General features: G+C 45.9%; 1 protein-coding gene across 6 annotated transcripts in view; it reads right to left on the bottom strand.

The window, feature by feature from the left end:
* ppip5k1a (diphosphoinositol pentakisphosphate kinase 1a) overlaps positions 1-14,725 on the bottom strand; it is a 149,821-nt gene that overhangs the window by 110,245 nt on the left and 24,851 nt on the right. For all 6 annotated transcript variants that reach the window (XM_038784073.1, XM_038784074.1, XM_038784075.1 and 3 more), the window contains 2 exons: positions 2,627-2,822; positions 1,766-1,856 (listed from right to left, as the gene is read on the bottom strand). In XM_038784073.1, coding sequence (XP_038640001.1) covers positions 1,766-1,856; positions 2,627-2,822 — 287 coding nt within the window. The remainder of the gene's footprint in view (positions 1-1,765; positions 1,857-2,626; positions 2,823-14,725) is intronic.

The raw sequence follows: 14,725 nt of genomic DNA, 5'->3' as shown, positions 1-14,725 counted from the left end.
CATGCCAAGGAGGAGGAAACATGCTAAGAGGAGGACGAGGCAACCATGGCTGACGGGGGAAGTCAGGGACAGCATAAAAGCAAATGAAAAGCATACAAAAGTGGTGAGGACTACTGGGAAGCCAGAGGATTGGGAAGCCTTTAAAAACAGAGGACAACTAAAAACGCAAGAGGGGGATAGAATGAAAAACGAGTGTAAGCTAGCTCCTAATATAAAAGAAGATTGCAAGAGGTTATTCAATATATAACAGGCAAGAGAGAGGGGCAAGAATGGGCACTGGACCACTGGGAAAAGAGGCTGGAGAAGTAGGAATGGGGAACAAAGAAATAGCAGAGGAACTGAACAAGCACTTTGCATCAGTCTTCACAGTGGAAGATACCAGTGGCATACCAGAACGTAAGAGAGCCAGGGGGCAGAGGTGAGTGTAGTGGTCATCACTGAGGAGGTGTCGTGGAAACGGAAAGGTCTGAAAGTGGATAAATCACCCGGGCCAGATGGACTACGCCCCAGGGTTCTGATCTTTCAGGAATCACTGGAGTCAGAGAGAGTCCCAGAGGACTGGAAATTGGCTAATGTTTAACAAGGGAGGGAGGGAGAAGATGGGATACTATAGGCCGGTTAGCCTGACTTTGTTTTGAAAAATATTTTTATTGGTGTTTTGAGTTATAGATTATGGGGAAAGACGAAAGAGGAAACAGAGTTTTGCATGTAGCAGACAATGCAACAAAAGTAATAATAACCAACAATAGGATCAACAAGATTACAGCCCCTTGCTGTCACCATAACCGTGACTGGGACTCCAATGCTACTTAATATTTACATCTATACATTAGCGTTCGGTATTTCAATGGTTGGTCGGAGTTCCTGTCTGGCAGTAGGGGTTGCCCTCAGCTTTAACCGCCACCTCCTCCTCCTCCCTCCCCGCCCCCTCAAGCTTCAGTTTTCGAGGGAGGGTGGGTCCGTTCGCTACCCCGGCTTCTCCCTGTGTGAGTGAGGCCTGCGATCCCTCCCTCCAATGAGTGGGCCTCCTCCCCATTTCCCATATCCTCTCCTCTGAACCTCTTATTTCAAACTTTATCTTTTCTAGCCTCAGGAATTCGGGACGTTGGGAAGATTCGAGAGTCCATTATTAATGGTTGAGATTGCAGAGTACTCGGACGTGCTGGGCTGAGTCAGCACGGCTTCGTCAAGGGGAGGTCATGCCTGACAAAATCTGTTGGAATTCTTTGAGGAGGTAGTAAGGAAGTTAGGCAAAGGAGAGCCAGTGGATGTGATCTATTTGGATTTCCAGAAGGCCTTTGACAAGCAGGAGGCTGCTAAGTAAGTTAAGAACCCATGATATTAGGGGCAAGGTACTGGCATGGATATAGGATTGGCTGACTGGCAGAAAACAGAGTGTGTGGATAGCGGGGTCTTTTACAGGATGGCAGCCGGTGACTAAGCGATGTTCCGCAGGGATCAGTGTTGGGACCACAACTATTCACGATATACATTAACAATCTGGGAGAAGGAACGGAGTTTGCAGATGAAATAAAGATATGTCTTATTTTATGAGTATGTTAGCGTGAATCTTGGCTTGTTTAATGAAGACTGAAAGCTTTTAGAGGCTAGTGTAACACAGAACTAAAGCAAACTTAAATTCTCAGAATCAAATCTACTGTGATGATATAAACTGACTGAAAACAATTCAATACAAAATAGATGCTCATGGATCTCATTTCTGAGATAAATGGATGAATCCTTAGCTTTAACTCTTGACACGTACCGGTCTTGGATATAATACTGCATATTCAGGTCATTGATGAGAACGGGCTTCCTGAGTTTAGCATAAGCCACTGCCTTATCCAGAGGAAACCCTTGGAGAAAGAAAGGGAAAATTGACACCAGCTCAAAATCTGGACCTTTAAATTAATTTGCCATGACCACCTATTAACACAACTTTTACTGACATAACAGATATAATCGACCCTCATCCCAGCAAAACATATTTACATAGGTTTCCGTCCACTCCATAAACGTGAATAAAAGCATCTCATCTGTACAGTCATTTTGGCTCAATTGGTAGGATTTTCAGAAGGCTTTGGAAATCATTGGCTGTAAAGTACTTTGTACCGTGGGCAGCACGGTATCAGAGTGGTTAGCACAGTTGCTTCACATCTCCAGGGTCCCAGGTTCGATTCCCGGCTTGGGTCACTGTGTGGAGTCTGCACGTTCTCCCTGTATCTGCGCGGGTTTCTTCCGGGTGCTCCGGTTTCCTCCCACAAGTTCAAAGATGTGCAGGCTAGGTGGATTGACCATGCTAAATTGCCCTTGGTGTCCAAAAAAGGTGGGGTAGAGTTACGGGGTTAGGGTGGAGGTGTGGGCTTGGGTAGGGTGTTCTTTCCAAGGGTCGGTGCAGACTTGATGGGCCGAATGGCCTCTTCTGCACTGTAAATTCTATGATTTTATGAAATGTCCTTGGACAACGAATGGTGCTATAGAAATGCGAATGCTCGCAATTCTTGTTCCCAGTCCCAGCATTCATTTAATCTAATATTGTGCAAAATCACCGGCAGCAGTTAACTCCAGTAAACCGGGCATTTTCTCTTAATCATTATCACCAGTTCCCATTCTTGCTATTTCTCACCTTTGGAATGGAAAGACGTCAGACAGTCACACATTGGCCAGTTCTCCACAGGTTCATTCAGAATGACATCCTCATTAAATATCACCACACTGATGTACTCAAATTTACACAGACGCTCGAGGATTTGTGTCATTGGTTTTGATTTAGATTTTTTCGCCATTGCGCAAATCCCCACCAGGATTTGGCGCTCGGGGGGCTGGATGAGAGAGAAAGAGGGAGAGGGAGGGAGGGAAAGAGAAAAAAAATAACGTTAAGACTTTCAAATTTAACATATCTCTTTAAAAATCTGCTGAATAGCTGTAACCAGATTATCTGCTCATTTTCACAATTGGTGGGATCTTGCTGTGTGCAATTTGGCTGCTGCGTTTCCTAAATTGTAACAGTGACTACACGGCAGAAGTATTTTATGGTTGTTCAGTGCTTTAGGACGTCCTGTGGTTGTGAAAGGTGTTGCGGAAATACAAATCTTTAATTCTCTTTTCTATAACCCATTAATTTCAACACGTACATTCTTTACAAACGTTTAGAATCCCAAACCCATTTATTTTCCCTCCCCAGTCCTGAAGCATAGCGGCACAGCGCAAAGAATTTTCTAGTATCTTGTCCAAACGGGCGGCATGGTAGCACAGTGGTTAGCACCGTAGCTTCACAGCGCCAGGGTCCCAGGATCGATTCCCGGCTTGGGCCACTGTCTGTGCTGAGTCTGCATATTCTCCCGTGTCTGCGTGGGTTTCCTCCGGGTGCTCCGGAAGAATAATAAATAATTAATAATAAAGATAATAATAAGGCTATCTGACCATGTAGAATGATTACAGCCAATCCTAACCTTGCTCTCACGAGTCAGACGAATATACACGTCCACTTTTCAGCTAGTTACTGGATAACCACAAGAAAAAGGCGAGCTGGCCGAGGTCCCGGGTTCAATCCCGGCCCTGGGTCACTGTCCGTGTGGAGTTTGAACATTCTCCCTGTGTCTGCGTGGGTTTCGCCCCCCACAACCCAAAGATGTGCAGGGTAGGTGGATTGGCTAAATTGCTCCTTAATTGGAAAAAATTATTGGGTACTCGAAATTTATATATAAGAAAACGAAAATGGCTGGCTGATTCCTTTTCTCGGCAACCTACTTGCCAAACTGCAATAGTACCAGGGACTGAATACCTGGGAAATTCTGAGTCTGCATCTCTGTTCTAGACATCAACTGAATGAACTGAGCCACTGGTGAAACCAGCTGCGAGAGAAATTCTGACCAGAGAAATCAATTCCACAGTGAGCCAAAATGAGTCAAACAATACGGCCAGCTGGCAGAGGTGTTCGCGGACATCTTTAACCTGTTCCTACTCCACTCCGAGGTCCCCACCTGCTTCAAGAAGACCACCATCATACCGTTGCCAAAGAAGGTACCTCAATGACTACCGTCTGGTGGCCCTGACTTCAGTCGTAATGAAGTGCTTCGAGAGACTGATCATGAAGCGCATCACCTCCATAGTCCCAGAATGCCTTGAGCCACTGCAATTCGCATACCATTGCAACCGGTCCACATCAGACGCCATTTCCCTGGCCCTACACCCATCCCTAGAGCATCTCGAGAACAAGGACTCCTACATCAGACTCCTATTTATTGACTACAGCTCCGCCTTCAACACCATAATCCAGCCAAGCTCATATCAAAGCTCCAAAACCTAGGACTTGGCTCCCCACTCTGCAACTGGATCCTCAATTTTCTGACCAACAGACCACAATCAATAAGAATGAACAACAACACCTCCTCCATAATAGTCCTCAATACCGGGGCCCCGCAAGGCTGTGTACTTAGCCCCCTACTCTACTCGACTGCGTGGCAAAATTTGGTTCCAACTTCATCTGCAGGTTTGCTGACAATACGACCATAGTGGGCCGGATAATGACAAGTCAGAATACAGGAGATAGATAGAGAACCTAGTGGAGTGGTGTAACGACCTCAATGCCAGCAAAACTAAAGAGCTGGTCATTGACTTCGGGAAGCAAAGTACTGTACACACCCCTGTCAGCATCAACGGGGCCGAGGTGGAGATGGTTAGCAGTTTCAAATTCCAAGGTGTGCACATCTCCACAAATCTGTCCTGGTCCACCCACGTCGACGCTACCACCAAGAAAGTACAACAGCACCTATACTTCCTCAGGAAACTAAGGAAATTTGGCATGTCCACATTAACCCTTACCAACTTTTACAGATGCCCCATAGAAAGCATCCTATCGGGCTGCATCACAGCCTGGTATGGCAACTGCTCAGCCCAGGACCGCAAGAAACTTCAGAGTCGTGAACACAGCTCAATCCATCACACAAACCTGTCTCTCATCCATTGACTCCATCTACACCTCCCGCTGCCTGGGGAAAGCGGGCAGCATAACCAAAGATCCCTCCCACCCGGCTTACTCACTCTTCCAACTTCTTCCATCGGGCAGGAGATACAGAAGTCTGAGAACACGCAGACTCAAAAACAGCTTCTTCCCCACTGTCACCAGACTCCTAAATGACCCTCTTATGGACTGACCTCATTAACACTACACCCTGTATGCTTCATCCAATGCCGGTGCTTATGTAGTTACATTGTATATCTTGTGTTGCCCTATTATGTATTTTCTTTTATTCCCTTTTCTTCCCATGTACTTAATGATCTGTTGAGCTGCTCGCAGAAAAATACTTTTCACTGTACCTCGGTACAGATGACAATAAACAAATCCAATCCAATCCAATCCGAGATATGCTACACTTTTATTTGACAACTTTGGTCCATCTAGAACGATGCATTCTGATACCACTTGTACATAGATATACCCAGCATAATATCAGAGGCTGTACAATGTTGTTACTGGCTGTACAGAGTAGGTTTTCCCACTTGTTTTTCCCTGGTTTAGTTCTTTAGCACGTTTCACAATCTCAGGTTGTCCTGAAGTATTCAACAATCATGAAGTACTTTTGACATATAGGCAATGTTGTAATTTAGGAACCACAGCTTCCAAATTGCACACAGCAAACTCCGCCTGCTTCTGTTGGAATCAGAAGGTCATGGGTTCAAGACCCATTCCAGCACTGAACTATCAGAGGATCCTGTACTATAGAACATAGAACAGTACAGCACAGAACAGGCCCTTCGGCCCTCAATGTTGTGCCGAGCAACGATCACCCTACTCAAACCCACGCAACCCAACAATCCCCCCATTAACCTTACACTACGGGCAATTTAGCATGGCCAATCCACCTAACCTGCACATCTTTGGACTGTGGGAGGAAACCGGAGCACCCGGAGGAAACCCACGCACACACAGGGAGGACGTGCAGACTCCACACAGACAGTGACCCAGCCGGGAATCGAACCTGGGACCCTGGAGCTGTGAAGCATTGATGCTAACCACCATGCTACCGTGAGGCCCCGATGAGGCATTAAACAGAGGCCCTGTTTCCTGCTCAACTGGACATAATAGGGCCTATAGCAATACCCAAAGAAATGCAAGGAGTTCCCGGACGTTCCGGTCAGCATCACTGTTTAACCATATACACATTTGCCGAATGTGAGGAGCAGTTATCACATCACAGAATTGTTAAGGCGTAGAAGGAGGCCCATCGTATCTGCACCAAATGAGCATCATGTCTTAGTGCCATTACCTGGACTGTCCCCATATGCCCGTACATTGTTTTTATTCAAGTAATTCAAGTTGGGCGGCACAGTAGCACAAGTGGATAGCACTGTGGCTTCACAGCTCCAGGGTCCCAGGTTCGATTCCCCGCTGGGTCACTGTCTGTGCGGAGTCTGCACGTCCTCCCGTGTCTGCGTGGGTTTCCTCCGAGTGCTCTGGTTTCCTCCCACAGTCCAAAGACGTGCAGGTTAGTTGGATTGGCCGTGCTAAACTGCCCTTTGTGTCCAAAAAGGTTAGGAGGGGCTACTGGGTTACGGGGATAGGGTGGAAGTGAGGGCTTAAGTGGGTCAGTGCAGACTCGATGGGTCGAATAGCCTCCTTCTGCACTGTATGCTCTATGTTCATGTTAATCATCTAATACTCTCACAAAAGCATCAATTGAATCTGCCTCCAACACACTTCCAGGCCGTGCATTCCATACCCTAACCACTCGCTGTGTGAAAAAGCTCATCTATATAACAGTGGTTGACTTAAAAATGAATTGGTTGGGGGAGGCACCACGTTGCTCTGTAAATGCAAATTTATTCCTTTCCCACACATTAAGAATTGAGAAACAATGGTACAATATTGGCGGGTTTCACTTTGAAAAGAAACAATGTTTTTCTGAAGTTTGAAAGGAAAACAAACCTGCAAGCCTACAATTGTCACAACTGGTCAAACTGATTTACACCTTCCTACAGCATGTTACACCACACTGGGCTAGTGTGCAGTCAATTCCAGCCGCACAGGCCCCAGACTCACAGCACAAATGAATTAACCAATAATTCCGATCAAAATTCCCAAAGTCTTTGGCCCATAGCTGCCTGATAATTACAGTCGCCAGGTTTGTAAGTTGAATCGCAATTACTGTTTATTTATAGCAAGGATAATGATGAAATATTCAATCAATGCAACTGAACAACAAGCAAGCTAACCTACTACCCCTTTTTTACTGTCCCACCCTATACCCACACACACAACACAGACTAAGACAGTGGGGTGGGGGGGGGGAGAAGGAGTAAAAATAATAAGGTTGAAGGTCAAAAGATAAGAGTCTTTGCTTCCAATGGTGATTCTTTAGCACCTCTTCCTCGCAGCACGCTGGCTGAATAAAGTCCCTGCTTTACAACTGGTAATGGTCTCCCTTACAGAGTCATTCATTCAGCTTCGAGAATTTTGTACTTATTGGCAGCAGACTTTCTGGAGATGGTTTATTTCTTATCAAACTGGGCCTTCAGCTCGAGGTTGACATTCAGGTCTATATCTTTCTGTATAGACATTCTACCCACATCAAACCTTGCTTTCAGCTCGTGGTTTGACTTCAAGCGTTTGCAGTCTCGAGAGAATGACACCCAGATCTACTGGAGAGAGAGAGTCAGCCCCACAGAGGCCTTATAGAGAAGGTTTAGTTAAATCTTTTTGTGAAGATTTAATTAGAATCCTACATCCAAGCTGCAGGGCATGATCGATTGATCGATTGGCCATTGCGCATGAAAGGCAGGGCACCACGGCCAATGGAGACCGGAAGACCCTGCTCCTGGGATCCACCCAGCTCGCCTTGCGAGATCTAACGCGATCTCGTGAGATGTTGCAATGTGAATCCCGCCCACTTTTTGCCAAATCTGCATATTAGAGCGAGACAGCTAGTCTCACTTTAATATGCAGTTTCCCAAGGTGTTGAGATCTTTCGCCTTTGGAGACCTCGGGCAAGCCTCGTTCGGTACTGGTCTCCACAAACGGGGTCCAGACGGTGGCAGTGCCACCTGGGTACCAGCCTGACACTGGCAAGGTGCCTAGGTGTCATTGCCAGCTGGCAGGGTCACTACCAGGATACCAGGTTGACACTGTCAAGGTGCCATTTTACACGCAGTGCCGATCGGGCTGGGGGCACCCTGTATGGGTTTTTGGGGGGGGGGGGTGGGGCACTCTAAGAAAGCACAGCCTTCTGTGTCCTTCTGTTTGATTTAAAGACACAGGCGGCTTACACTTAAAGTCACAGGTCCATTAAACATCAATGGATGAAAAATGTTAACTGCAAAAATAAAAGAAAGGGAAAATAAGGGAATAAACGGGGAATAAACAGGAACAACAGGAAGGACGCTTGCAAGCAGGATGCTACTAACCTGCACTAATCTGGAGCAAACATAAGATCAGAAATTCCTTGCTCAGAATTTGTTGCATCCAGTGAAGTAAGGAAAGTGCAATGGTAAGCGGAGATATTAAATTGGTAGTGAGATTTGGAATTTTAAATACAGTATCGCACTGCTTAAGAACAGCAGCTGGAGCAATGAATGAGATTGGGGCAGAGAGCTGCCACTTGTCTCCGTCTTCAACTTACCCAACGTGGATTCCAACTCAAGTTCCACCCCTCATGTTTCGAATTCACCCAGGATTACAGGTATCTCCAGGACATTCAAAACGTTCCTCGTACTGCTGTTCTTGCCGCATCCAGAAATCCACGCTCAGTGCCACGCGCCGCCATGTGCACACACTTGCTATCTCGCTCCAGCAACGCCGACTCACTCCATCTCGAAACTGTCCTTCTACCCAGTTTCATTTTGATCTGCGCCTCGTTCTATTTCCAGTTCTCTCTACCTTGGACAAAGAGTCATCCAGACTCAAAACGTTGGCTCCCTTCTTTCTCCACGGATGCTGTCAGACCTACTGAGATTGTCCGGCATTTTCTGTTTTTGTGTCATCGGAGTTCTCACAGCATGCAGTGTGAAGTGAAAGTGTGAATGGTTCACAATTGCTGAAAAGGTCACTAGTCATTCCTCCAGTCCTGTGATATTTTAGGAGCGACTCTCCTGCTGATCTTTTTGGATTGTCATCAATCACCAGGTCACAATTTACGACACAGGGCCTGGTTTACAAACTATTGATAGTTTTCATGGTTTAAAGGCACTGTTTAGCTGAAGTATTTAAGGCTGACAAATTCTACACGGACTACACAAAATTCTGAAGGAGAATCTGCATAATTATCCCACACCAATGAGAACTGCTATTTTCAAAGCGACCATATCCATACAGGTCCATCTATACAAGCACAGGTTCCACTGTGCTCCTGTCAAAGCAGTTGTCAAAGCTTCCTAAAGATCAATAATACAAGGCCATGCCTTGGAGGAAATGGAGACGGGAAACAAAACATATCAAGAGTAGAATCAAAAATGAAATCAATGACGAGGCAAAAGGGAAGATAATCATTTTTATCTCCCCCTTCTTCACATTTTCATCCAAATTTACACCCACCAACAATCAACGGTAACAAATACAATGTCAATCCCCTGGCCAACAATTCCTCCCTCCAACCAACCCTCAATATTATAATACAAACATCAAAGAAAAGGATTCAAGAATCCACCATTCACCCCATACATAGTCACCAATAACATACACAGCCCACCCACCCCCCCACCCCAACACCCCTCTAATGTTCGATGTCATCTAATTCTTGAAAGTGCATAATAACCAAAGCCCATGAATTGTAGAACCCTTCCATCCTTCCCCTCAACTCTAACTTCACCTTCTTGCGTGTTAAAAACTCCAACCACGGCATCCCCTCGTCACGGCAAGGATCCTGTTGGGGTGGAGAAACTGACCTCCACCCCAACAGGATCCGTCTTCGGGTGATCAGCGAGGCGAAGGCTAAAACATCTGTGCCTGCATCCGCTTCCAATCCCAGCCGATCCGATACCCCGAATATTGCCGCCAGAGGACCCGGCTCAAGCCTCACATGTAACACCTTCGAAATTACCCTGAATACCTCCCTCCAATACTCCTCCAACTTTGGACAGGACCAAAACATATGAATGCAGATTGCGCCCCTCCTACAAACATCCTCTACCCCCTCAGAGAGTCAGCTCATCCTCACCTTTGTGAGATATGCCCTATACACCACCTTCAGCTGTATCAGCCCCAATCTCGCGCACAAAGTTGAGGCATTCACCCTCCGGAGCACCTCACACCACAACCCTTCCTCCATGCTCTCTCCCAACTCTTCCTCCCACTTTGCCTTAAACCCTTCTAGCGGTGTCTTCTCTTCTCCCAGAATCACCCCATAAAATCACCGACATCACCCCCTTCTCCATTCCCCCTGCCGTCAGCCCCTCCTCCAACAGTGTGGAGGCCGGAGCCACCAGAAAGCTCTGTATCTCTTTCTTAGCAAAATTTCAGACATGCATAGACCTAAACATTTCCCCCTGCCCAAACCCATATTTCCCTACAATCATTTTAGCAATATATAAAACAGTAAATCCCAGTTACTTTATTCACACGAACAGTATAACAAGGTAAATTTGTGAATAAATAAGTAAGACAGACATGGAACAACAATATAATAAATAACCCGAGAACAGCACTGGCAGTTTTTACTTCTGTGAAGATATCACTTAATCACTAGCAAAATGAGAACAGGGGATTCTGGAATCATAGACCTTCCTGTACAGAAGGAGGCCATTCGGCCCATCAAGCCTGCACCGGCTCTTTGAAAAGGACACCCTACCCAAACCCACGCCTCCACCCTATCCCCGTAACCCACCTAACCTTTTTGGACATTAAGGGCAATTTATCATGGCCAATCCACCTAACCTGCACATCTGTGGACTGTGGGAGGAAACTGGAGCACCCGGAGGAAACCCACGCAAACACGGGGAGAATGTGCAGACTCCACATAGACAGTGACCCCAAGCTGGGAATCGAACCTGGGACCCTGGAGCTGTGAAGCAACTGTGCTAACCACTGTGTTGCCCATTTATGGACAAGATAAACTCTTCTTTAACTTCAGTAGCAGAATGTTTTTGATAATCCATGCACAACGTCAGGAAGTCACACCCAGTGAAATGCAGATCATCACCTGCTCATAGCAACCTACGAAAGGGTCAACTTCGCCTAAACTGGAGTGACACTAATGTTACTCCCACATTATATTAAAGTTCTTACCTCAAAGTTTATGCATTTACCTCAAAGAGCTATCATGTGGCTCCCTGATCTCTTTATCAATCTGAACCTAGGCAATAATGGTTCACAGTACATTGATAATATTTAGAGGTGGGTTTCGAAGCCAGCCAATTATTTAATTGAGAAAAAGAGGAATGGTGTTGGCTCAGTCAATGTCAGCAGGTAATTAAGCATTATAGAGTTGGGGATGGCGGGGGGATGGCAAACCCATTCCGTATTTAGCCGAAGGGCATGCATTCAATAAAGCCAATATTAATGACAAAAATTACTTTAGTGGTTAATAAATCCTGAACTATCCAAGTCAGTTCTTGAAGCCTTCATGGACAACTTCAATCAACCCCATATAAATAAGGAAAAAAATCACGTGTACAGTCAGACATATAACATTCAATTTCCTCAAAACATAGTGCGCAAGAAACAGCACACACCTTGACCCAATATTTGTAAATGTATAGTGAACAGGAGATGTAGAATCCCTTGGGGGGTGGGTGGGAAGAAACAATCAATTGTAATATGAATTAGGACCCAGTTATAGCAAAGACCATGGCATTGCTCCATTACAAACATCACTTTCAAAGGGGAAAATGTTTTAACAACATCTTCAGTCCAGGTTGGGGAGGTGGGAAGAGTGGTTAGCATGTGGTTCAGTATAACAGCAACAGTGCAGGATTCAATCCTCGTTCCGGTTGAGGTAGACCTGGGGCTTGCCACCTCAACCTGCCCAGTAGTAACACTATGGTATATGTTATTATTCAGTGACCCTCGAATATTCGAGGATGCCAATTGAAGAACATGAAGCCCAAGTTAACTGAAACATATTCAAACAAACAACAGTGGCAGTGAAAGACAAAATCAAATCAAAGATCAACGTCTTAGGTTAAACAAGCCGGACATTAAATGGAATTTAGAAACAAATATGAAGGAGGAAATAGTCATAGACTTTCCAGTGCAGGAGGCCATTCAGCCCATCGAGTCTGCACCAGCCCTTGGAAAGAGCACCCTACTTAAGCCTACACCTCCACTCTATCGCCGGAGTGTGGTGACTGGGGGGATTTTCACAGTAACTTCATTGCAGTGTTAATGTAAGCCTACTTGTGACAATAATAAAGATTATTATTACCCTTATATCCCCGTAACCCAGTAATCTCACCTAACCTTTTGGACACTAAGGGGCAATTTAACATGGCCAAGCCACCTAACCTGCACATTTTTAGACTGGGAGGAAATTGGAGCACAGCAGCAGTGCTAACCACTGTGCCACCATGCCGTCCTCAGGAAAAATTAAGTTAGGCTCCCTGGGATGAATACAAGACCCCACAAAAATAAATTAAGAGGCAAAGGAAAGATCTAGAAAAAATAGTTTGCACAGGCAAAACAGGACAATGTACTACCAACGCAAGAAGTGAGAACACTGAAAGATGTAATTGAAACTGAGGATATACACATTAGTAATTATTCTGAACAGTTATCTCCATCAAGTACTCAAAAGGAAAGAGCTCATATAAAACCTCCCTTGAAACATAGAAAATAGGAGCAGGAGGAGGCCATTCAGCCCTTCATTATGTTCATCATAGAACAGTACAGCACAGAACAGGCCCTTCGGCCCTCGATGTTGCGCCGAGCAATGATCACCCTACTTAAACCCACGTAACCCGGATCCCAACAATCCCCCCATTAACCTTACACTACGGGCAATTTAGAACGGCCAATCCACCTAACCCGCACATCTTTGGACTGTGGGAGGAAACCGGAGCACCCGGAGGAAACCCACGCACACACAGGGAGGACGTGCAGACTCCACACAGACAGTGACCCAGCCGGGAATCGAACTTGGGACCCTGGAGCTGTGAAGCATTGATGCTAACCACCATGCTACCGTGAGGCCCCACGTTCATGGCTGATCGTCCATGACAGATGGCTGATCATTTTGACAAAGGGAATATCAAGGCAAAGGGAAGAATTCATGCCTCGATGAGATGGACATATAACAATGGTATTTATCCCAGAGAATAGGAAAGGCGAGGGAAGAGATATGCACGGTAATGAGAATCAGTGGGAACGAGCCAATGAACAATGGGGAAGCAGCAGATTGGAAACAAGCTATTCTACCACCATTATTCAAAAAGGCTAACAAACCCAACACAGGGAACCAGCGTCTGTGTGTGAAATAATGCAATCATCATCAGGCATAAACTGGAGGAACATGTGTAATAATAACAACCAGGTAACCTGGATTGGATTGGATTTGTTTATTGTCACGTGTACCGAGGTACAGTGAAAAGCATTGTTCTGCGTACAGTTCAGACAGATCGTTCCACAGGTGAAAAGAAAATACATAGGGCAAACATAAAATACACAATGAGTCAACACAGCCTTGGAAAATAAGATCCTGCCTGACCAATCTCCTTGATCTGTTTGGGGAAGTAACAGCCCAAGGTGATAATCCCTGTGTATTTAAAAAGGCATCTGATAAAGTTCCGTTCAGAAAGCTGACTAATTAATCTCGGGACGAAAGCAGGATACGTGTACAGGACGTGCCGATACTGGGTACAGGGGTAGCACCAGGTGACTTTTAAGATAGTCAGTGATAAGGCATCACCCCTCTCTACTCTGTTCTCGCCTCAAACCCTACAAACCTCATCTCTGCGCTCCTCCAATTCTGGCCCGTTAGCATCCCAGATTTTAATTGCTCTGTCATTACCGGCCGTGCCTTCAGCTGCCAAGCTTTTTAAATTGCCTCGACTAATCTCTCCAACTTTAAGATGCTCCTTGAAACCTACTTCTCTGACCAAGCGTGTGGTCATCTGCCTTAATATCTCGTGTTGCTCAGTGTCAGATTTTGTACAATAATACTCCTGTGAAGGTACTTTGGGGTATTTTCTGATTTTGTTTTAGTTCGTTCATGGGACGGGGGCTACGCAGGCTGTGCCAGCCTTCATTGCCCATCCCTAATTGCCATTAAGGGGGCAGTTAAGAGTCTACCACATTGCTGTGGGTCTGCAGTCGCATGTAGGCCAGATAAGGACGGCAGATTCCCTTCCCTAAAGTACATTAGTGAACCAGATGGTTTTTTATGACAAATGACAATGGTTTCATGGTCATCATTAGACTTTTATAGAATAGAACAGTACAGCACAGAACAGGCCCTTCGGCCCTCAATGTTGTGCCGAGCCATGATCACCCTACTCAAACCCATGTATCCACCCTATACCCGTAACCCAACAACCCCCCCCCTCCCCCCCTCCCCCCTTAACCTTACTTTTATTAGGACACTACGGGCAATTTAGCATGGCCAATCCACCTAACCCGCACATCTTTGGACTGTGGGAGGAAACCGGAGCACCCGGAGGAAACCCACGCACACAGGGGGAGGACGTGCAGACTCCACACAGACAGTGACCCAGCCGGGAATCGAACCTGGGACCCTGGAGCTGTGAAGCATTTATGCTAACCACCATGCTACCCTGCTGCCCCATTTTAATTCCAGAT

This window comes from Scyliorhinus canicula, chromosome 24 (assembly GCF_902713615.1).
Source record: "Scyliorhinus canicula chromosome 24, sScyCan1.1, whole genome shotgun sequence".
NCBI classification, from domain to species: Eukaryota; Metazoa; Chordata; class Chondrichthyes; order Carcharhiniformes; family Scyliorhinidae; genus Scyliorhinus; species Scyliorhinus canicula.
This window is presented reverse-complemented; position numbering and strand designations above follow the sequence as displayed.